General features: G+C 40.8%; 1 protein-coding gene and 1 pseudogene across 1 annotated transcript; both read left to right on the top strand.

Moving 5' to 3' along the window:
* The first annotated feature begins 283 nt into the window (after positions 1-283).
* Positions 284-730, top strand: LOC111622632. The gene has a single exon (XM_023365037.1). The coding sequence runs from the start codon at positions 284-286 to the stop codon at positions 728-730; it is 447 nt and encodes a 148-aa protein (XP_023220805.1).
* Positions 731-24545: 23815 nt separating this feature from the next.
* On the top strand, positions 24546-26084 carry LOC111622631 (annotated as a pseudogene).
* The last annotated feature ends 208 nt before the right edge of the window (positions 26085-26292 follow it).

Raw genomic sequence — 26292 nt, 5'->3', positions numbered from 1 at the left:
AAAGGGCAACCCTAACTTATGGTTTGCTCAGTTGGAAGCACAATTTTCGATAAATAACATAACCGTGGACGACACCAAATTTAAATTAGTCGTTGCTGCAATAGAGCCGGAAAGTTTAAATTCAGTGCAGGACCTAATCCTCAACCCGCCCGACCAGAATAAATTTTCCACGCTAAAGGCTTCTCTCATTGACGTCTATTCGGAGAGCAAGACCTCCAAAATCAGAACGCTTCTTCAAGGGTTGGAACTGGGAGACCAACGTCCATCCTTCCTATAATCACGGATGCGCGACTTGGCCGGAAACCATTTCAGCGAAGACCTGCTACAATCTCTCTGGCTGTCGAGACTACCTCATAACGTACAAACCATTTTAGCTGCATCTAAGGAAAAACTCCAACAACAGGCCACCATGGCCAACAAAATAATGGAATTAGTCTCCCCCGCTCACATTCAAACGGTCAAACATGACCTTGCCACTACCTCCACCTTGAAGAACCAGGTTGCTAAATTAGTCCAGCAGGTCAATTACCTCACCATATCCATCAACAACCAACGCTGCTCCTTCCCACATTCTGATTACCCTCCCAACAACAGAAGGTGCAGCAGCAAATCGCGGCAGAATCAACAGCACAGCATCCCCCACAACGGCATGTGTTACTACCACACTACTTTTGGGGAGCAGGCAAAAAAATGCAAAGCCCCTTGCTCCTTCCGACTGTCGGAAAACTGACTAGGCGGGCGCTTACGGCCAGAAGCCTCACCTGCCACATTGATCGAATCACCATGGCTGACCCTACTACAAAATACAAATTCCTAATTGACACAGGCGCCGACATCTCCATTATCCCGAAAAGTTCTAACACGTATTTATGCAAACCCAACAAGCTAGTCCTCTTTGCTACAAACGGAACGCCTATTTCAACTTACGAAACAAAACTATTAACACTCAACTTTAACTTAAAGCGGAATTTTTCGTGGCCATTTGTAATCGCTGACGTAACCCAACCCATCATAGGAATCAACTTCTTAACTAAATTCAACCTACTAGTGGACGTTAAAAACAATCGACTAATCAATGGAGTCATGCAACTAAAGTCTCCTGGTTGCTGGCAGAACCAACCTACAACTGTCACTAACATCACCACTGTGACTAATGACTCTCCCTACCACCGTATCATGGCCGAGTTCACTACCATCACAAATCCGTCGATAATCCCCGAAACCAAGAAAACGCCAATCACCTTTCATCACATCGAGACTAAAGGACCACCTGTCTTATCAAAACCCAGATGGTTACCACCACATACGCTTCGAGCAGCACAGGAAGAATTTCGGTTCTTAATGTCCCAAGGCATCATCAGACCATCCAAAAGCCCCTGGGCCAGCCCACTGGTCAAAAAAGCAAATGGCCAGTGGTGACCGTGTGGCGACTACCATCATCTCAACGCTGTAACCGTCCATGACCACTACCCTGTTCCTCATATACAGGACTGTACTCAACTCCTAGAAGGCAAAACTATTTTTTCCACCCTGGATCTAACCCGCGCCTATCACCAAATACCAGTTTTCCCCAAGGACATTCCAAAAACAGCCATAACAACCCCGTTTGGCTTGTTCAAATACATCAATATGCCTTTCGGCCTACGAAACGCTGGTCAAACCTTCCAGCGATACATCCACCAGGTCCTACTTGGCCTTGACTTTTGCATCCCGTATTTCGATGATATATTGGTCGCGTCCAAAGATGCAAACGAACAGACAGACCATCTCCGCCAAACGTTCCTCCGCTTGCAACACCACGGCCTAAAACTAAATCCATCCAAATGCATCTTCGACAAATCAGCAGTTCCATTCCTCGGCTGCATGATTACATCATCCAAAGTAAAACCTTTGCCATCAAAAACCAAGGCCATCAACAATTTTCCTCAACCAAGAAAACTGTTGCTGAGCTCCATCGCTTCTTAGCCATGTTCAATTTTTATAGACGTTTTTTGCTAAATGCAGCCCAAACTCAGGCCCCACTACTCGAATTTCTCAAGGACTCCAAAAAAAAAGAATGATAAACGCATCATCTCCTGGAACAAATCTGCTCTAAAGTCCTTCAACCAATGTAAAGCAGATCTCTCAAATGCAATGACCCTGGCATACTATTCATCACAGGACAATCTCTTTTTAATGGTAGACGCATCTAATGTTGCCATCAGCACTGTACTCCAAACCCATACCGCAGAAGGAACTTGTCCACTAGCCTTCTTTTCAGAGAAACTAACGCCTACCAAAATAAAGTACAGCACCTACGACAGGGAACTGCTGGCTATATACTCCGCAATCAAGCACTTCCACCATACCATCAAAAATCGAGACTCATCTCAATTTTCGATGAGACATCATCGAGATGGTCATCTTTACGACCATCGCCCCCTCACCTCCGCTTTTCGCCAAAAACCAGAATCTTGCTCCCCACGTCAGCTGCGACATCTCAATTACATTGCGCAGTTCAGCACCAACATCAAGCATGTCACTGGCTCAAACAACATCGTAGCAGACACTCTCTCTCGGATCAACAAGATTCGACTTCCCGTGACAGACTTTACCGCCATTGCGGAAGCTCAAGCAAACGACGACAAGCTAATCGCACTCCTCACGGACAATAAAACAGCACTCACGCTGCAGCCACTTCGAATCAGCCCGTCAGTACAACTATATTGCGACACCAAGGACAGCAAAGTTCGCCCATATATTTCACTCCAATTTCGCCGTTGAATCTTCTCTTCCATGCACAATCTGGCCCATCCAGGAATTCGTGCAATGAGGCGTCTTGTCCAAGAACATTTCGTGTGGCCTTCGATGCAGAAAGACATCGCCAATTGGACCCGTTCCTGCATTAACTGCCAACGGTCCTAAGTGAATCAGCACACCCAACAACCGTCTTTAGAGATTCGACCTTCCATCCAATCGGTTTTCACATGTGCATCTCTACCTCGTTGGACCATTCCCGCCTTCAAATGGATCTACCTATCTACTCACCTGCATAGATAGATTCACGAGGTGGCCGGAAGCTGTTCCCCTCCACAACATTTCAGCTGAAACAGTCGCTCGCACTTTTGTCTCACATTGAATCTCCAGATTCGGTGTTTCCTCCATCATCACAACCGATCAAGGCCGACAATTCCAGTCTCATCTGTTCGCCTCACTGACAGCTATGTTGGGCTTCCAACACATACGTACAACACCATACCATCCATCAGCCAATAGTTTAGTTGAACGATTCCATCGTTCGCTAAAACAGGCTCTCAGATGCCACAAACAACACTGGATGGAATCTCTCCCAATCGTCCTACTCGGCCTTTGATCAGCATTAAAAGAAGACATCAATGGCACTTGTGCCGAGATGGTGTGCGGCACAACCCTTCGTCTCCTGGTAGAGTTCTTCCATCCTTCGCAGGAACCGCCAGCAGACCCATCATCCTTCCTACATCACCTACGGTCCACGATGCAGTCGCTTACGCCGACTCCAACATCTACACATGTCAAACCTTCACACTTCGTCCATCCAGCACTCGACACCTGCTCCCACGTGTTTGTGTAAAAAGAAGGTCATAGAACTTCTCTGACCTCCCCTTATGATAAACCCTTTCTAGTTACCGCGCAGACACCCAAGCACTTCATGATCCTAGTCAATGGAAAAACAACAAAGGTTAACATCGATAGACTGAAGCCAGCATTTCTGGACAGCGAGAATGCCAGCACATCGTCAAACTCGTCCAGACTCCCCAGAGCGACCAAGGATAAACACTCCTAATAACTCCGTGCCTACCAATACAATGAAGACAGCACGTTCTGGAAGAATAGTCAAATTCAACCCCCGGTACCTTTAACTTCGTACCTACTGCACCGGGAGAGAGTGCTCTGGCGACCACTTTGGTGATAAATCTCAAAGTCGCCACAAGGGGGAACCCATCAACTGAACAAACCTGACCTATGACATCACACATTCCTTGGATTTGGATTTGGACCTCGCTCCAGACACATGTAGTATCGTTCCGTGTTTAATCTGTACAGTCACGCCATATTTCATATATAGAATAAATGTTAATCTTTTATTGTGTACTGCTTTGCCACTATTTTGTTTTTTTTTATCTCGTACCAGGACTTATCTCATTTGTTACGTTAACTAGTGTTTATATTTATTTTTGTTTGTCGCGTTAACTAGTGTTTACATTTATTTCCGTTGTTGTGCACCAGTTTTTTTATTGTATTTGTTGAGGTACGTGTAAGATTTGTGTATTGGCTGGTTATTGGCCTATGGTAGCTCACATGACGTGGAGGGCACGTGTTATAAATGAGATGAGCGCCGTAAACGAGACACGTTTGTTCTTGTCTTTGTTCGGAGATTTGTCGCTCTAAACCTGAGGAGGCTTTCGAGCTCTACGAGGGAGAAGGAAGAAGCGTGGTAAGAACAAAGAAAATAATACAGTGGCCAAAGGTTTCGGCCGGACGTTACAGAATAAGAAAAAGGGAATCCTTTTCCATCGATACGAGGACATAGATTGAACATTCAATCGAACTGTTATTGATTAGTGGTACACGTGAGTAACACCTCGATACGAATATTTCCTTGTTAGGTGCGAAAGCAGAAGTTATTCAGCGATTAATCAGCATATGTTCTATCAGTGTAAACAATTGTAATTAATTGCGTGAATTGTTTTTTTTTTTGTTGTTAGGATTATTAGTTAAGTAATCTCAGCCCGTACGTGTTACAACTGGTTAAAGAAAGTTAACCAGTGCTGTCGAGAACTGTATGTCGATATTTTCTTTGTACTATAAAACTGCTGATTTTCACTCTCCGTGTTAATTATTGTTTGTAAAGCCCTACATCTCTTACCCCTCTATCTCCTGTGTGCTTCGACCACATTACAGCTCTACAATTGTATGTGGCCCTGTTTCTAATGATTAATCTCACACAAACTGGTGACCACACCCGGACATTCAAGGACGCGACGGCTTCTTCTCCCGAAAGTTCCAAGTGACAGATCTACTGTAGTGTGTGTGTCTCGCGCCCATCTTCGTCTCCATCTCCCGACCTCGGATCGACATCTTTCCATGAATGGAAGACCGCATTGTCCTGGAGTCGTCAATGAAATTGTTCATTCGCGAACTAGAGACACTCCCTCAAAATAGGACTATCTCGGAAAGGAGAGGAAGACCCAGAGGCCGCAACCGACGTCGAACTTGCAAGATCGCGAAAATCTTGTAAGCTTCTTTCATGTATAATAAACAGGTTGTGTTGTTTGTAAATGAGGCATCTATCTCTGACTGAACTGCTTCTACATGTTGATTCTTACCGCTCAACAGTCCAAACGGCAAGGAAGACCATGACGATATATATCGCATATTATCATTAATTTAGTTCTTTTCTCCCCCTCGGCCCCCATAAATATAAGTATAGATATAAAACTTATTTTTACCATTTCTTTAGGCTTGGAAGTTTGTCAAGTTAGATTAGTCAGTCATTTTCATATAGTTTATTGAATATGAGCAATATTTTGAGACAATAGCCATAGTGTTATTGTAGCTATATGCTATATTTTGTATATACTGTATATTAATTTAAGTTTAGTTTAGTTTCTTCCTTCTATCCTTTGTCCTATTATTCCATTTCCTTCTAGAACTTTCCTATCTTAATCCCTGTCCCTTGGGTGGGATGACCAGTTCCGAGAAATGGAGGAACAAAGGGTGCGTTCGTTAATAGTGGTCATTCGGCGTCTCCGCTACTACAGGAGTGCACTGCTATTTGTAGGCATTTAGGAACGACGGTAAAAGGAAGAACAAGATGGCGGCGTCTATACCTATCAATGATATCGTGATGGCAGAAGCTATGATGTTAAAATACACGTTTTTGCAGATGTTTGAAGCAAATTCTTCCTCTTCCTCCGATGAAGAATCAGATGAGCATATGTTCCTCGGATAAAAAATTACATCACCGAGATTGTTCCTTTATACAGGTAGGATTAGGATCATTTAGAAAAAACTCCACTGAAGGACTACTCTATTAATTATTTTTTCAACTCTAGTGACTTCAAATCTCATTTTAGGCTCAGTAGGGCTTAATTTTTTATTCTTACCTCATACTGAGATATTAAATGAAATATACGCCTACAGACACACACACAAACACACACATACGTATTCAAAAATATTATTCCAGTTTTATTGACATTTTTTAATCAGATATTCTCGAAATATGAAAGCATGAAATTTCAAAGTACATTCTGTGATATATTAAAAGATGGACAAGTAAAGTGTCGAGATTTCAATATTCAAATTGAGTAGAAACTAATTTCATAGAAAAATATACGTGAATGTTACTTAGTAATGTAAAATTTCATTATATAAATTCTTATTCTATGAAATTCGAACTCGGAGTTGCAGGAAATTTAACATAATAAAGCAATTATGTCGTCAACAACGAAAATGACAAATCAGACGATATTTTTCTCTCATTCGATATTATGATTTGAAAATGTCAACAAATAAATTATTATAATTAATATAATTTGGTTAACTAACAAAGCAATTGTTTAGTAAATACAGTAAAAGCAATTTGTTATGTTAAAATGATCAGGGTCTTCTAATAGAATTGTGCTTATATTTTTATTTTTCTGTTCATGGTTATGGAAGTCATAAAAGCCACATTTTATCGCCTTTTTAATGGCTATAGCAAATGGAATTTTAAAAAGCCAATAGTTGTAAGTACTGAGATTTAACTAGCAAAATTGTTTATATTAGAAATCATTGTTTCCTGTCTCATTAATTTTTAGATTTATAGTACGAAACAACAATTACTGCGCAATCAGTCACATAATCAGTTCCAAGACTTTGTTCGTTAACCGATAATCGATTTACCATAGGTTTTTATGGAAATTTGAATAATTCGGTCTAGCAAATCCAAAAAATAATAAAAAATTATATACAGTAGAGCGTGGATTATCCGAATCAATTGGGGACTGGGATTGTTCAAAAGACCGATGTTTCGGATAACCGATTATGTACGAAAAAATATATTAATTTATCCCATCTTGACATTTTTCTTCGTTGCGTGTTGCTTCGCATTGAATTTTCGTCGATGTTAAGCCTAACGAAGACTATTGTATCGTTAATTAAAAATTATTTTTTTATTTCGTACGAACAAAATAAATATATTGAAAAATATAAAAACAATAAAAAATTATACTTCAGAAGTTAATTTGTAGCCCAAGACATAGCCAAAGATCGCAGCGCCACAGCACTGGCAAAAATTTAAATTTGCCGACTGGAATTCTTTCAAATGATTGACGTTTCGGATGATTGACTTTCGGATAATCGACGCTCTACTGTACTTTCTTATTTCGTTTATATATATGTAATAGTAAAAGTAAATATATTCACAATCTTGCATTTTTATTAGTCATGTTTTTTCGTTTGTGGGGGTTAAAGTATCTGTCCAATGTCAATTGCTTTTCTCTCTTCTTCGATTCTGTATAAAAATTTTCATAAAAATTGACAAATTGCCCCACAATCCTTATTGGTACAAATCACGGAGTATCCCGTATCGCCAGCAGCGATCATAGGCCTTCTCTATATCTAAAAACACTGACACTAGGTGCTATCGCCAAACAAATGCTTTGCAAATAGTTGTTCAAAGGTTTACTAAATTGTTTGTGATACGTCTGTTCCTATGAAATCCACTCTGATGTGGTGAAAAGTAATCCTTCTCCTCTAAGAGAAACATCAGACATCTATTTACCATTCTCTCGAAGAGTGTACGGTGACAGCTCATCAGAGAGATTGGTCTGTAATTAGAGGGATTCTTATAGTCTTTACCTGGCTTCGGAACGGGAACTGTAATCTACAGCCTCCAAAAGTCAAAAAACTATGCTCTCCCCATATTCTGTTAAACAGATTCGAAAGATTACCAAGAAAATTGACAAATTTTTAATCATGCTGTAGTGAATTTTATCTGGGCCTACAGTAGTATTCCCTAAGCGAGAGGTTGGTTTATTGGTTGGTTGCAGTTTTTTGGCACAAGAGCCACAAAGGCCAAGCTGCACCACGCCAAATAGTTCATTTGCCCAACTCAATAGGTATATAAATAAAATAAAAACAAAAAAACGAAACCAAGTATATACATAACAATAACAAACAACAACACACAAAAATGTGAAAAAAAATAAATAGTTAAATCTCTTTATACAAATTAGTGACCTTTAAAAAGTCCAATACATTATAAAAATTGGGTATCTGGCCCAGAATCTCTGTCAAACACACTGTCCCAAAATACTGTCTACACCTGGTCTCAAAGGCAGAGCAATCGAGCAGTATGTTTTATAGCAAGAGGACAGTTGCAATACTGGTGGCTGGACACGCCCTTCAAAAGGAATTGATGAGTCAACCGAGTATGTCCAATTCTCAATTGAGTGAAAATAACCTCTAATCTCCTGTCATACTGTTTATTATGTGTCCAATATTCTATCATACGTTTGATCTAGTGTAGTTTATTGTGGACTTGTGCGTTCAATACATTTTGCCATCTCTCTCCTAGTCGTTTTTTAACGACTAGCTTCAAGTCGATCCGTCAATAAAGATTGAATGCTGAGACGAACTTGCTGACTTTGCAGCTGCGTCAGCTTCTTCATTTGCTCTTATACATGGCCTAGGACCCAACAAAAGTTTATAGAGATTTCTCACAAGAAAATGGCAAATCAGATTATGGATTTTAATCACTATAGAGAGAACTACGTTCAGATGAGATCAAAGCCTGAAGTGCACTAATTGAGTCAGTGTAAATAACGCAGCAATGATGACCTTCCCTATTTATATACTGTAGTTTAGAGCTAAATAAATAGCCTGCAACTCGGCAGAAAAGATGGAAGTGTTAATCTCAACCTGTGAGATGTTGCTTGTGTCCAGATCAATCGTGCTGCTTACATTCTCCATTCTTATGTCAAATGTAAGGACTAATCGTCCGAGCAGTCAGCTGAAAGTTTATTCTGAGATTTTTGTTTAATGCAATAAAAAAGAGAAAACTGTTCTCTCCTGAGGGATAGTGGAGGCTCATAAGCATCCATGTACAAACTTTGGACAGGAGAAGTTCGAAAAGCACCAGTGTACAAACACAATGCTTCATGGTGGATTGGATACAGCATCCAAACAGTAGATTCTCACACACAGCCATAAACAATGCATCCGTAGTCCATCTTTGAGCGGACAATGGTCCTATAAATCCTGAGCATAAAACATTTGTCTGCTCCCCAAAATAAGAAGCCTAATACTTAAAAATTTCAAAAAATTTTAAACATCTACTCTTCAAGTTGCGCAAATGTTGTAAAAATGAAAGTTTTTGGTCAAATATGACACCTAAAAACGTCACCTCCATTACAATGGGGGGCTTTAACCCCATTTAGGTGAATTTCCGAATCTAAGTGCAAACCATGCCTTTGGCAAAAATGAATGCACTAGGTCTTTGCTATATTAAAACTATAGACATTAGTCTTGGCCCAATTGTCTATGCAATTTAGGGAGGTTTGCAGTTGTATCTCGATAAAACTCATGTTGCTAGACTGGCAGCAGATCTGCAATCATCCACACAAAAAGACTTTTTCACACTAGGAGGAAGAGAGTTAGCTATGCTGTTAATTTTAATTAGGAAAAGAGTCACACTCAAAATACAACCTTGAGGAACATCTTGTATGAAAGGCCTAGATAAAGCGTTGCTGATCATGACTTGGAATCTTCGATTCTGTAGGAAGTTTTTTATATATATTGGCAAATTACCCAGCAATCCGAATTGGTGCAGATCACAAAGTATCCCATATCGCCAACAGTGATCATAGGCCTTCTCTATGTCAAAAAACACAGACACTAAATGCTGTTGTCGAACAAATGCTTCGCATATGGGTGTTTTAAAATTAACTATATGGTTTGTAATACTTCTGTTCCTATGAAATCCACTCTGATGTGGTGATAAGTAGTTCTTTTCTCTAGGAGGAACATCCTGTGTCTGTTTACCATTCTCTCAAAGAGTTTACCCAGGCAACTTTCAGAGAGATTGGTCTGTAATTACATGGATTCTTGCAGCATTTACTTGGCTTGGGAATGGAAATAATGATAGATAGCCTCCAAGAGATCACTGTATGTAATTCCATTCTGGTAAATCGCACATTATATTCCTCATTAGATGTGGAATGAAAATTTAAATTTTGTTTTTCTCTTTGGGCTTTATAAGCTTGAAAATTCTTTGGATACATAACATTGCTGGATGAAGGAGAAAACGTTTCACCCAACGTAATACCCTGTATATCGCTGATTTTTGTTCCATTATTTTCCAGCATGTACAGAGAGTGAAGAGCATATTTCCCATTAATTTTATGGATTATATCCCAGACTGTTTTTGAGCTAGTGGAAGATGTTATGCTAGAGACATACTTCCTGCAAGAAAACTTTTGGCTTTGCCTTCTTTTTTTCCTGGCATTTGCCTTTGCTTTTTGAAATTGTTAGCAGTCAAGTATCTTCTGAAAATCCCCATGCTTTCTATTGTTCTTTAAATGCTGCCTCACAATTCTGATTACAAAATATAGAGGTTTCAAATATTTGGATATCTGGTTGATGTTTTTTTTTTCCATTGTTTTTTCTGCTGCCTGTATAATACTGGAAGTGACAACTTCAACTGTACCATTGATATCAGCAATATTCACCATTTACTCAGAGATGTTGGCCATAGAGAAGAATGCAGGAAAGTCTGCCGTTTCAAATTTCCAGCATGGTGGACAGGCTGTTTCATAGGTTTCTCTGTCTCGATATTTTAGAAATATTGGGAAGTGATCACTGGAAAGTGGATTAGATCCAACCTCTTATGCAAATGCGGAAAGCAGGTTTGGAAGTCGCTAATGATAAATCAGTGTCAGTGAATGTTCTTGTTGGGGCATGGAAGTATATCATTTCTCCAGTAATGAAGAGATACGGTTGGTGTACAGTGGTGATTGTCTATGAGCCGCTCAATGGCTCTGCCTCGACTATTGATGTCAAGATTCCCCACATTGGATTGTGACCATTAAAATCACAAAGTATAAGAAATGGAGTTGGCAGCTGTTCAACCAAGTTATCCAATTCATCCTCATTCACTCTGACATCTGGTGGCAAGTATATAGAAGTAAAGTGTGACAGTTACTCCAATAGTAATTCTGACTGCCACAACTTGCAGATCAGTGGTTATTTGTGTGGCTGTCCGCCATTTTGTATGAATAGCTATAGTATTTATATTTAGAATTCCTTTGTTCTTTCCTTTCCTTCTTCTTCTTTCCACTAATAACCATTTCCGGTCACCCGACAGAAGCGGGAACTTCGTGGGTCCTGATTGGTGGTTTTGCCAACGAGGACAGGGAGGGGTCTTGCCCGTGGGGTGGGTGAGTGTAGACAAAGGGGTGAGAAAGGAAAACAGTTTGGCTTTGGACACCGAGAGAAGAGGTGTACGACGAATCGTCGGTATCGTTCGTTGGAACTTGTCAACAAAGAAAAAGGCCGAGAGGACCAAGTGGAAAGGAGACCAGAAAAGGATTCGGGACTTGTTCCGATGAGAGCCGAATATATACATCAATTCCAGTGAAGACTACCATACAAGGAATGGTATATAATCCGATGTCGACTGATAAAATCCCTATAGTTATCGACCACCCCGATCAGGACCCCTGTGCTAGCTACCGGTAGACCTCTTTTCCTTCTTTCTTCCTTTTTCTTACTAGTGTAGTATTAGGTTAAGTTAGTTATAAGTTAGTTTTTAAAATACGATCACGTGATAATAATTTCCTGTAAGAACCTGAACGAGAGCAGAGACCGATTGTATCTATCTATGTAGTTTCGTCTCTGACAAGCATCAGTATCTTGGTTGTTAATTCTGTTTGTAATAAACTGTTCGTTTATTGAAATTTGTTGGAATACCTTGTCTCTTACATTCCAAACTCCCACAATGGCGTCCGCGACAGGATGCCCGTTGTAAAAAAAACTCTCGTTCAGATCGATCTTCGAAATTGAGTATTGTATAGTTTTAATGTAACTGTCTATTTATCTTATTCAGTAATGGACCAGCAAGACAAGCAAGTTTTGGAGCATAAGGGAGGAGTTGAACTTGAACCTTCCCTTGAGAACATTCCCAGGGTTTTTGGGAATGATTCCTACTTTCTCAAATTCCCCGAGCGATAATGTTAATGTAATTCAGTTTTTCCGCACGATGGATAATGTAGTGCGGCTAGCAAAGTGGGGTGATGACGTTAAAGTTGCGGCTTTACAAGCCAAACTGAAAGGGAATCCGTTAAATACGTTTATGTGTTTGTTAGAGCAAACCCCCATGCCAGATTTTGGAGAAATCAAGCGGAATTTAATAAAATGCTATGAGAAGTATGAAGGTAGAGAAAAAGGGCATTTGGATCAATTGTTGAATATAAAGCAAGGAGGGAGAGAATTAATTAGCGATTATATTGTTAGGACAAAGACAGTAATGTCCAGGGCCATCCAGGAAAATCATACTGTCGTCTCGTTCAAGGATGACGTCATTAAGGAAAGATTCATTAGGGGTCTCCATCAGAATATTCATTGCCATGTGTGCCGCCGCAAATCTGAGACATTAGAAAAGGCCTTCAAATGGGCCGAGAAGGAGTAACGCGTGGAGAGAGAATGTAATAGCCTACGGGAGATTAAAAATATAGGTTACAATGCCCACAATGACCAACAGTGTGAGGAGGGAAAGGAGAGCGCAAGTCCTGTAATGCTCCACAGCAATGACGATCGCTTGGCAAGTTTAGAAAAAGGTATGAAATCCCTTTTCGAAGTCGTGACGAAGCTAGTCGAAACCCGACCAGATAGGCGCGACCATTCAGGCCGCCGGTGCTTTATTTGCAATAGCCCGAATCATCTTGCCCGTAAATGTCCAAATCGTAAGAACCATGCTTTAAACTAGGACAGGAACTCGACGACGGTCAGAGTAGAGTTCCTAGCCTGGTGGTTAATCTGACCAAATTCATGGTGTCTGGAAAGGGACTCCCATTAGTAATTGGTAGCATGAGAACCGGAAACCTGAGATTTCTAATAGACACGGGAGCCGAGAACTCCCTGATCGACTTGGGTTTCATCTGCAGGAAGAGTCGGTGGTAAATTAACAACGCCATTACTAACGACGGATTAACTCGTATTAGGGGCATTAATGGTGCGATCACACGATGTAATCAATTTTTGAGTATAGTTATAAGTTATTATGGTAAGACAGTACCAATCCGTTGTTGTTGTATGGAGTTCCCCCCCAATTAGAATATGAGAATATTATTGGGATGGATGTTATGGAGCAGTTCCCTTCCCTGATAGCCAGTGCAAGCGAGCATATCAAGCAGGAATTTTTATCAAAGCCGGCGAAGGATCCACTAAGGTCCTCATTTGAATGTTTGAGTAGCGGGCTATTATCTAAATCCCCATCTCCGGAAACACCTATGTCAAATAGTAATGACCAGGTAACCCGCATACTCAACCGGTACCCTGGTCTATTTGCCGAATCGATTGAAGATTTAGAAAATACAAAATTATTTACCCATAAACCCAAAATAGACACCACCCGTGTAGTCAATGTCCGGCAATACCGTATACCCCAATGCTATCTTGCGGATCTTAAAAAATTAATTGATTCTTACTTAAGGGTGGAATTTATAGAGAGTTCTTCAGAATGGAATTCCCCCATTCACATTGTAAAAAAAGAATCAGGCAAAATTAGGATGACCCTAGACTTGCACAAGGTCAATGAGATTACAAAGCCCCAGATGTTCCCTTTAGCTAGAGTTGACGAGATCCTAAGCACCTTCCATGGGAGTAGATATTTTTCGGTGATTGATTTAAAATCGGGGTACTTCCAGATCCCATTAGACCAGGGGGTAAGGCACATATTCACCTTTACCACGCTGTGGGCAAAGTATCAATTAACCCGGATTCCTCAAGGAAGAAAAAATAGCAGTCGTTTTTTCCAGTACTGCATGTCGCGCCTCCTTGCCCCATTCATAGGTGTAAACTGCTACGTTTTCCAGGATGATATCATCCGTTTTTCTCCTACCTTCGAGGAGCACTTCAGACTTATCGATCAAGTAATCAAAATATTATACAACGCTAATCTGAAACTCCACCCGACTAAGAGCAGGTTTGGGGTGGAAGAAATCAAGTACCTTGGCCACATGATTGGGGTAAAAGGAATCTACCCGGACCCTTGTAATATAGAAGCTATTGAGAAAGGTAACCCACCTCGGAATGTTAGGGAAGTACGTAGTTTCTTGGGGATGGTGGGGTTTTTCGGAACTTTATCCCTAACTTCTCCAAATTAGCATTACCTCTAACGGAGTTGACAAAAAAAGGAAAGCCTTTCTCATGGGATGAGAATTGCCAAGCGAGTTTTCTAAAATTTAAGGAGATCTTATCCAACCCCCCACTGTTAGCACACCCCAATTTCTCATCCCCATTCGTTTTGTATACTGATGCGTCTAATCAATCGTCAGGAGCAGTCCTTGGCCAGCAACGGGATAAAGGCGTAGTCCCATTAGGATATTTTAGCCAGAAATTTAGAGGACCGGAATTACGTTATTCCACCATTGAAAAAGAGTGCCTAGCCATCATTCTATCCCTCAAACATTTTAAATCCCTTATATTGGGCCATGATGTAAAAGTATACTCTGACCACAAACCCCTATCATATCTTAGGAATATGAGTAATCAAAATGACTGGCTAATGAGGTGGGCACTCGAACTGTCTAACTATAATATTATAGTGGCGCATATTAAAGGCAAGAATAACCCTGTAGCTGACCTCATGTCGCGCCCTATAAGTTCCGATTCCCAGCACGATTCCATGAACCATCATTTGAGTGGGGAAGATGGGGATCTGTATCAACGGGTTATAAAGTCTCAGGAAGAGGATGAGTTCCTAAGTACCATGAAACGGGGGCTGGAGAACGATCGTCGAGAGGGAGGACTCGTTACTGTTAAGGGAACAATCCAGTTGGAATATCAACTTGATGGCGAGGTATTGATCCACGTTAAGCCTGGTCGGTATAATTTATACAGGTAGAAGCACGTTTGTGTGGGCAAAAGTATGAGTAGGGAGGTAGTTAGGGCCTTCCATGAGTCCTGCATGGGAGGGCACTTAGGTGCTGAAAAGACGGGTCAGTTGGTTGACAGGCATTATCATGTAAAAAACCTTTATGCTATAGCAAAATCCATTATAAAAGGTTGCAAAACTTGCCAGCGATTCAATCTCCATCGGGGAAAAGAGCCGTTCCAAGAGACGAAGATAGCGAGCTTCCCTTTCCAAACATTAGCTATAGACATTATAGGTCCCTTAACTGTAACCCAAAGCGGAAACAAGTACATCTTATCGGTTATCGATATTTTCACAAAATATGCGGAGGTTATCCCTCTTCGGAATCAAACACCAAAGGTCATCGCTGATGTTATATTCGAACGTATTGTATGCCGTTATGGGTGTCCCGAAGTGATCATCTCTGACAGGGGGGCAAATTTCACATCCACATTATTCTGTGGCCGTCAGCCATAAAATTGTATAAAATATATATTAATTTTAGTTAGTTTTAAGTTTCTTTGTTCCTTTATTTCTTACTTTTCTAGAACCTTCCTTTCCAACCTTTTTCCCTTGGGTGGGATTAACAATCCCAAGAAATGGGAGTGGAACAAAGGGTGAAGTGGGACCCTAAGGCAAAAAGAACAAGGGAAGAAAGGCAGTCCAGGTCGAGCTCTTGACGAGAACTGACGAGAGAAGGTAGTGCTCCGGATCGCTTGTAAGACGATCGGAAACTACGAGGCTAAAAGGAGAAGTCTGGGCTCGAAGTCCGCAGAATAAGGACGGAGAAGTGGTATAGCTTCAGATTGAGTGTAAAACGATTGGAAGCTACGAGGAGCCAGCGAATCGATAGGAAGAAATTCCTATAATAGAACTTTAAAGGAAGTCATCGAAAGAATCGCACGAAAAGACATAAAGGAAGGACGAGAAACAACGTTCCACGGAAAGATCCACGTGGTGTTCCACCCAAGATTTCGAACTCAAAATCCCGGGTATTTCCATCTCCCTCTTATACTTTATTATTTTTCTACTCTCTTCTTCCTTCTTTAGTTGTAAGTAGTGTAAGAATTAGTTATAAGTTTTTTTGCCTCGCGTATAGTTGTAACTCTCAATTAATCCGCTGTTTGTTAGATCGAATTTTAACGCCGGTATGTACAGAAATCATTGTAGTGTTGGGATCTGAAGAAAAACGAACCTGTTCGAAGCGACAATAAATATCTGTGTGTTAAAAAGGAATCTAACGTGTATTTATTTTGTACTTCTCCGCTCGCGGGACATTGTACTTGTCGCAACGAAACACCACAATGGCGTCCGCGACAGGATCCCAACTGTAAAAGGCTGTACGGGTCATCGTTTTGTATAGTGTACTACCTCGTAAAGCATACTAGTGTATAATTTGTGTTACCCCTGTGGTGTCTCCTTTTTTTGTGTTTATATAATTTCTTGGTAATGGCTACTAGTAATGTAGTGGGTAGTTCTTCAAACTCGGGAGAGAGTGTTCATCCCAACCCACCACTTGTTGTGACGGGCTTTCTTGGGATGATTCCCACGTTCTCCGGGTCCCAAAACGATAGTGTGAATATTAACCAGTTCTTTCAGACAATAGAAACCATAGCGCGGCTCGCAAATTGGGATGACGAGGTTAAGGTGGCTGTGCTGCAGGCAAGGCTAAAAGGAGAACCTCTAACGACCTTTCTTTGTTTGTTAGAGCAGTATCCTGGGTGATATTGTGAGATAAAGAGGGACCTAATAAAATGCTTTGACAAAAGAGGGGCTAGAGATAAGGATATCATAGATCAATTGTTAACCCTGAAGCAAGGGGGGGATGAATCAGTGACAGATTTTTCGATCCGCACTAGAACTTTGCTCGCCCGTCTTACGAAGGACAACGACAAAATTAACCTAATGCGGAATGACATGATCCTTGATCGGTTTATTAAAGGGCTGAGGGGGAATACAAGGATGAATGTGATGAGGAAGGCCCCGAAGACGTTGGATGAGGCTTTTGGCGTTGCTGAGGCGGAGGAGTTGATCAAAATCGAATGCAGTGGCCGATTCGATCGGAGGGTGGTCAACGCGGCGATTGAGGAGAATGTAGAGATCATGGTCGGGGAGCGTGAGGTCAAGAGGGCAGAGAAGGAAAAACGTGACGAGAGAATAGTAGAATTAGAAAGGAGGATCGAGACCTTGACCAAGGCGATGGATAAGTTATTAGAAAAGAAGGAACAAGAACCAAAAGGGGACAGTAAGAGATGCTATGCATGCGGGGAGATGGGGCACTTCGCTAGAAGGTGCCCAAGGCGGACAAAATGTTCATTTAAACTGAGTAAGGAGCGTATTAAGGGCCAGCATAACGCTCCTCATATGTCAGTCAGTCTGGCCAACGAAATAACAATATCGCAGAAGGGTCTTCCGTTTGTCAAAGCCGAGATGGAAAGCATTAAGTTTTCATTCTTGATCGATACGGGCGCTGAAAAATCAATAATAGATTTAAGGTCCATAAATAGAATCCCGAGGGAGATGGTAGTTAGAGCCATACCGGAAGATGAGAGTGTTGGTATAAGAGGAATCAACGGAAGTATCACTAAATGTGAGAAAAGCCTAAGGATGGAATTTAGATACAAAGGTCAGATGGGGGAAGTATCGGTTGCGTGCATGCGGCTACCTGATCACATGGGATACGACAGCATACTGGGGATGGACGTTGTAAACAGATTGCCTGAGATTATTGAAGGGGTTAGCACATCGGTAAAACGGAGTTCAGCTCATGGGACCCAAGATATATACCATCACGATGAGTGTCTGGACGTAACCCCCATCGAAGTTAAGGGATTAGATAGCCTAAGTTCGGAAGAGAGGGAGCTCGTTTATAAAATCTTTAGGAAATACCCCGGGTGCTTCGCAAGTTCGGTCGATGATCTAACGGGAATGACGGGCGAACTACATAGTCCAATCGTGGACCAAACTAAGCCCATAAGCACTCGCCAATACCGAATCCCTGAGTGTTACCTACCCAGACTAAAAGAATTAACGAAATCTTATCTAAGAGCAGGTATTATAGAGGAAAGCTCCTCGGCGTGGAACTCGCCGATTCATATTGTTGAGAAGCAGAGTGGGGAAATCCGCATGACTCTAGATCTAAGACGCGTTAATGACCTAACCGCCCCCCAAGAATTTCCTATATCCCGTATAGATGAAATTTTGAGTAAGTTTCACGGGAGCAAGTACTTCTCGGTCTTGGACCTGAAGTCTGGTTACTTTCAAATAGCATTAGACCCCTCTGTGAGACATGTTTACGCATTCTCAACCCCATGGGGAAAGTTTCAGATGTGTCGCCTCCCACAAGGGGCTAAGAACAGCGGCCGTTTTTTTCAAGCTGTAATGTCCAGAGTGTTAGCCCGGTTCGTGGGAATTAATTGCTATATATTTCAGGATGACATTGTTTTATTTTCTAAGTCATTGAGCGATCATATAACCTTACTAGACGAAGTCATAGGTACCCTTCACAGCAAGAATCTCAAACTACACCCCACGAAAAGTCGTTTTATTTGTAGTGAAGTCAAATATCTCGGTCACGTTATTAACAAAAAAGGAGTACTTCCCGATGATGATAACGTGAAGGCCATTCGTGAAGTGAAGCCGCCAGCTGATATAAAAGGCGTGCGGAGCTTCTTAGGTATGATTGGTTATTTTAGGAGTTTTATACCTAGGTTTTCCAACCGTGCACTGCCCCTCACTAATTTGACCAGGAAGAACAAGAAATTTGTATGGGACGCGGCATGCAGAGATAGCTTTGAAAAATTCAAAAACATACTGTCTAGACCCCCTTTACTACGTCATCCCGATTTTAGCTCCCCTTTCCACCTGTATACGGACGCGTCGGAAAAATGCGCTGGTGCGATGTTGGGTCAAATGAAAGATAAGGGTCTTTGCCCAGTGGGGTATTTCAGCCGACGGTTCAGTAGCGCGGAGGAAAATTACTCAACAGTCGAAAAAGAGTGCTTGGCGATGGTACTGTCATTGCGACATTTTAAACCGCTAGTTTTGGATCACCCCATTGAATTGCATACCGATCATAAACCGTTAATTTTTATAAAGAATATGAAAAATCATAACAAGAGGCTTATGAGGTGGTCAACAGAGTTAGCTAATTATAATATAAAGATAACACACGTGAAGGGTCGGCATAATGATGTTGCAGACGCATTATCGCGCATGAGTCGCGATCAAAAGGAACGTAGTGATAAGCTGTGCTGTACTATAGTAGAGAATAGAGAACTTTGGGAGAAAATAGTCGAATCTCAATCTAAGGACGAGTTCTTTAAGCGTATGCGTAATAATCGGGAGTTGCAGCGACAGCGACCATGCGGAATAATCGGGGGTATTCAGCCCGAATTCACACTGGAGGATGATGTGTTGATGCATGTGAAACCGGGAAGGATGGGACTCGGAAATAGAATACGCGTTTGCGTGGGGGAGGAAGCGGCGGATCGTGTAATTTGGTCGATCCACAGTTCCCCAATGTCAGGTCATCTTGGTGCAGAAAAGACATACGACTTGGTTGATAAGTACTATTATATCAGAGACATAAAAGTTCGCATTAAGCGAATAATCAAGGGCTGCGAAACGTGTCAAAGGCACAATCTGCATAGGGGGCGAGCCCCATTCCAGGAGACGGAAACTGCGGAATTCCCCTTTAAAAAAGTCGCAATCTATATCATCGGCCCACTCCCTATATCTCATAAAGGTAATAGGTATATCTTCACGATCATTGACCTTTTTACACGTTATGCCGAGGCAATCCCCATCCCCAATCAATCGGCCCAAGTCATAGCTGAAGCCATATTTGAAAAATTTATATGCCGTTATGGGTGTCCCGATGTAATCGTATCTGACCGGGGGGCAAATTTTACATCGAGTATTTTCAAAGAGGTATGTGATGCACTTTCAATAAAGCGAAACATAACAACTGCATACCGCCCATGCTCCAATTCTGTGTGTGAGCGATTTAATAAAACCATATGCGGGATCATCGCACGCATATCAAGAGGGGGTGAACATGATTGGGATGAGTTTGTCAATCAAGCACTCTTTGCTTATAATAACTCCACTCACTCTGCGACGAACGAGTCCCCGGCGTTCTTACTTTACAGTCTCGATCCACGTTTCCCTAGTGCATTTCCGGGCGAGTTCCCGATTTACGATGACGACAGGAATCAGGGTTGGATGTTTGTAAAAAAATTAAATGCGATAAGGGATGCGGCATATAGGTTAGGAAGGCAGCGTAATAAGCGAAATAGGGAAAGGATAAATAAGGATAGAAAGTGCGAGACATGGGAGGAAGGCCAGAAGGTGTGGCTTTTGCGTAAAGGAAAGAGAAAAGGTATGGGAAAATTCTCACCGAAATATTTGGGACCTTATAGGATAACCCGTGTTATTGGGCCCGTCACGGTGGAGTTGGTTGGCAACAGGAAGGGAGACAAATTAATTGTGCATACAGATCGTATCAAAAAATGCTACTCCCCGATCTATAAGGAACATAGAAGACGTGTTCGGCAACCCCTCCAGAAAGAAGACGCAGATAATGAATTAGACGGTATGGAGGATGAAGAAGGGGATGATCATGTAAGGATGTGGGCTCACCTAAGAAATGCAGTACCTGATTCGTCTGCAACCCAAATAAGAAGAGACGAGGACAATGAAGCGGGAAAAAGTAATGTAACCGAGGATAACGTCGAAACACAATCCCGATATAATTTGCGGAGGAAGCGGATAAACTACCATAAGTTACATCATGGTGTTTAACTCTAAAGGAGGGGGCATATGTGGCCGTCGGCCATAAAATTGTATAAAATATATATTAATTTTAGTTAGTTTTAAGTTTCTTTGTTCCTTTATTTCTTACTTTTCTAGAACCTTCCTTTCCAACCTTTTCCCCTTGGGTGGGATTAACAATCCCAAGAAATGGGAGTGGAACAAAGGGTGAAGTGGGACCCTAAGGCAAAAAGAACAAGGGAAGAAAGGCAGTCCAGGTCGAGCTCTTGACGAGAACTGACGAGAGAAGGTAGTGCTCCGGATCGCTTGTAAGACGATCGGAAACTACGAGGCTAAAAGGAGAAGTCTGGGCTCGAAGTCCGCAGAATAAGGACGGAGAAGTGGTATAGCTTCAGATTGAGTGTAAAACGATTGGAAGCTACGAGGAGCCAGCGAATCGATAGGAAGAAATTCCTATAATAGAACTTTAAAGGAAGTCATCGAAAGAATCGCACGAAAAGACATAAAGGAAGGACGAGAAACAACGTTCCACGGAAAGATCCACGTGGTGTTCCACCCAAGATTTCGAACTCAAAATCCCGGGTATTTCCATCTCCCTCTTATACTTTATTATTTTTCTACTCTCTTCTTCCTTCTTTAGTTGTAAGTAGTGTAAGAATTAGTTATAAGTTTTTTTGCCTCGCGTATAGTTGTAACTCTCAATTAATCCGCTGTTTGTTAGATCGAATTTTAACGCCGGTATGTACAGAAATCATTGTAGTGTTGGGATCTGAAGAAAAACGAACCTGTTCGAAGCGACAATAAATATCTTTGTGTTAAAAAGGAATCTGACGTGTATTTATTTTGTACTTCTCCGCTCGCGGGACATTGTACTTGTCGCAACGAAACTCCACAATTCAATGAATTATGTGAGACCTTAGGTATTACACGCAAAGTCACCACTGCTTACCGCCCGTGTGCGAATTCAGTGTGTGAAAGATTTAATAAATCGATCCGCAGAATAATAGCCCGGTTATCGAAAGGTAAGAATCAAGATTGGGATCAGTATATTGCTCAGGCGGCTTTTTCCTATAACAACGCAACCCATTCATCGATCGGTGAATCCCCTGTGTTCCTCCTTTTTTAGTTCGATCCTCAGATACCCGAAGTGTTTCCCACAGGGACACAAACAACTACAAGCATTTCTGACCTTAGAAAGGAGATAATGGTAAGATTAACTGTACTTCGGAATCAGGCATATTCAAAGAGTAGCCGCCAAAATCTGGATAATAGGAAAAGATGCAACTTACAGAGGAAGGCACGGAAGTTTGAAGTAGGTCAAAGAGTATGGGTTTTGCGATAGCATCGTGGTAGGAAATTTGGCAAGTTCTCCCCAAAATACTTAGGACCTTTTCGTATCACCCGGATCCTAGGTCCTGTAACCGCAGAGTTAGCAGATACTTCAAACGATAGGACATTTGTGATCCACTTCGATAGACTTAAGCCATATTTCTCACATACTGTGTATCGAAATCATATACCAAATAGGACCAACTGAGAGAATAACCTCGACCTGTCCAAAGATGACGAAGAGGAGAATGAAGGTGACATAATACGAAGTTACCAACAACGCAGTGCATCCCCGAATCAAATCAGAGAACCTGTACATCAGGAAGATAGGCCAACTCCAAATGATGAACGACAGGACTCAGATCAAAGCAAATACAACCTCAGAAAAAAGAGAGTGGACTATTACAAACTCCACTGTGGAGTTTGAGCTCCCCTGATGAGGGCATATGTGGCTGTCCGCCATTTTGTATGAATAGCTATAGTATTTATATTTAGAATTCCTTTGTTCTTTCCTTTCCTTCTTCTTCTTTCCACTAATAACCATTTCCGGTCACCCGACAGAAGCGGGAACTTCGTGGGTCCTGATTGGTGGTTTTGCCAACGAGGACAGGGAGGGGTCTTGCCCGTGGGGTGGGTGAGTGTAGACAAAGGGGTGAGAAAGGAAAACAGTTTGGCTTTGGACACCGAGAGAAGAGGTGTACGACGAATCGTCGGTATCGTTCGTTGGAACTTGTCAACAAAGAAAAAGGCCGAGAGGACCAAGTGGAAAGGAGACCAGAAAAGGATTCGGGACTTGTTCCGATGAGAGCCGAATATATACATCAATCCCAGTGAAGACTACCATACAAGAAATGGTATATAATCCGATGTCGACTAATATTTTATCAGTCAACATCGGATTATATACCCTATAGTTATCAACCAACCCGATCAGGACCCTTGTGCTAGCTACCGGTAAACCTATCTTCCTTCTTTCTTCTTTTTTCTTACTAGTGTAGTATTAGGTTAAGTTAGTTATAAGTTAGTTTTTAAAATACGATCACGCGATAATAATTTCCTGTAAGAACCTGAACGAGAGCAGAGACCGATTGTACCTATCTATGTAGTTTTGTCTCTGACAAGCATCAGTATCTTGGTTGTTAATTCTGTTTGTAATAAACTGTTCGTTTATTGAAATTTGTTGGAATACCTTGTCTCTTACATTCCAAACTCCCACATTTGTACCAGTAAGGATGGAATGTGACTTAAAATAAGTATAGTCACACCTCCAGTGGCATAGTTGTGACTATCATCATCAATGCATTAGAGATCGAATCCTTTTGAAAAAATATTTTCTCCAGGTTTTAGATGGGTTTCCTGGAGTCCACATAGACAGATTGTGTAGATCAGTGGGTCGCAACCTCTGTGGGGGTCGCCAGAAGTTTTTTGGGGTTGCCAAACTTTTATGAAATGCATTATGTCTGCATGCTGCATACCATACAGTGTACATATAAAGAGAAGCGCCATCACTCACTGTTTAATTGCAATTTCATGCTGTCCACTCTTTCTTTTACCGTAATGCGTAATGTATGTAAAGTGTGAAGACGCAAGTTTTTCAATCCGGTAGATGGCGCACTCTTCACGGTAATTCGCCAGTTATACTAAAAAGCGCCTATTTGTTCGACATATTGATGTTATACGTACTGTGTCGAACGGTGCGCACTAAGCATGCGTGCCGTACAAGATGGAGTGGTAATCAAGGGCTGTGGTAGTCATCTTGTAGACATGCGTACCAAGCCAAGACCAACCAAGCCATAAAAGAAGAAATAAGATAAGTGAAGCATTAAGACAGGTTTCTACACCTGGTTGTGGAAGGAAAGGTCAAAAATTTTAAAATTTTTTTTGAATTATTATTACTCATTTGTTTTTCGATATAAGATTTTGTACTATTTCATGTCTGGTAGAGTAAAGTGTTTTCTAAATGCTACAGTAATTATTTTTTACCTAATTTATTTTCTGTTTTAGCTTTAGGCTACTTTCTGGCGATCGACCTCGTTGACCTTGGACGACTATAGTCGTCACTCACTGCTGACCGGTTAAGCATACCAAGCCAAACAAAGGAACAAAGCCACAATCCAACCATACAACCAAAAATTATCGCTGAATGTTTTACTGCGCGTTTCCATGTAAAGTTGTAGCATGTAGCAGTTGGCCTGCAATTGTTTTAGTTTCTCCTCGAGTTTTTTCATGTGATGTTGTGTAATTATGATTTTGTATACTTTTATCGGGCTTTACTACTCTTTGTTATCAGGTATGTACTATCATTAGAGAAAGATCTCTGTTAATTTTATTGAATTTCTCGAAAAAAAATGATAAAAAAAAATATATTATTTGTTTTAGTTTAAAAAATTTAACCCCTATCTTCATAATGGATAAATGGGTAATACGTACACCAGGTACATCTTCAGCTAACAAACGAACAAATACTGATGAGTCGCAAAATACTGAACTAAATGCCCTATCTAAAAAAATACAAAAATACGATGAGGAATTTATTAAGTATGGTTTTACATTTTGTGTTGTTGGTGATGAAGAACGCCCGATATGTGTCATTTGCAACGAAAAATTAGCAAATGAGAGCATGAAACCAGCTAAATTAAAAAGGCACCTGGAAACTAAACATAAAGAACTTCAAAATAAACATGCTGATTTTTTTCAAAGACGAGCTGAAAATCTGAAAATTCAAAGTGCACATTTAAAGAAATTTACAACAATACGTCAGAAAGCATTACGAGCTTCTTTAGAAGTTTCTTATCTAATAGGAAAAACAATAAAACCCCATACAATTGGAGAATCCCTTATCCTTCCTGCAGCAACCAAGATGACATCAATTATGCATGGCGATAAGTATGGAAATGAACTAAAAACAATACCATTATCAAGAGATACCGTGTCTCGGCGGATTTCCGAAATGTCATGAAATATCGAGTCAGAAGTCATAAAACGCATACAAAATTCATCTGTATTTGCTTTACAACTGGACAAGACTACCGATATTACTAAACTGTCACAACTAATTATTTACGTTAGGTTTATTTTTAATGAAGATATAACAGAAACAGTTTTATGTTGCAAAAGTTTGGAAGGAAAAACAACTGGAGAAAAAATATTCGAAGTAATAAATGAATATTTTGAAGCGAAGTCCCTTACCTGGGCAAACTGTGTTGCAGTTTGTACTGATGGTGCTGCAGCATTAACAGGTTCGAATAAAGGGCTCAGAGGCTTAATTCAGAAAGTGGTGCCTCATATGATATTTAATCACTGTATGATTCATTGGCGAGCTCTTGTTGCAAAAGATATGGATGAAGAGTTGCACAACATATTACAAGACGCTGTTAGTTCAATTAACTATAAATACATTAAATGCAACAGCCTCAACAGCCGTCTCTTTTCAATACTTTGCAATGAGATGGGCTCAACGTATGAGAGATTACTGTTACACACCGAAGTCAGATGGCTTTCACGTGGGAAAATACTACGACGGATATTTGATTTGAGAAATGAAGTGTACATGTTTTTAATCAAAAAAAAACATAGATTGGCAAGTTATTATATCAATGAAGTTTGGATAAGGAAGCTGAGCTATTTAGTTGATATTTTCGAAAAACTTAACAACTTAAATTTCAGCTTGCAGGGTGAAAATTCAACTATCATAACTTCAGCCAGTAAAATTCAAGCTTTTAAGAATAAACTTAGTCTCTGGCAAACTGAACTGAATAAAAACAACACCGACATGTTCCCTTGCTTTGATGATTTTATCAAGGAAAATAATATAGATATATTTACCGTATTTTTCGCCGTATAAGACGCACCGGCATATAAGACGCACCCAATTTTAAAGGAGGCAAATTCAGAAAAAAAAAGATTATGAACCAAATTCTGTAGTAAAATATTTTATATCAACTGTATAAAGTTAACAGCAGTTAAGAAAAATTTTATGTCAACCATGTAACATACTAAGAGCTTATCTTTACTATCATAAACAGTCAGCAAACAGTGAAAGTAACAAAAAT

This window comes from Centruroides sculpturatus, unplaced genomic scaffold (assembly GCF_000671375.1).
Source record: "Centruroides sculpturatus isolate CEXI.00-Female unplaced genomic scaffold, Cexi_2.0 scaffold106, whole genome shotgun sequence".
Lineage (NCBI taxonomy): Eukaryota > Metazoa > Arthropoda > Arachnida > Scorpiones > Buthidae > Centruroides > Centruroides sculpturatus.
This window is presented reverse-complemented; position numbering and strand designations above follow the sequence as displayed.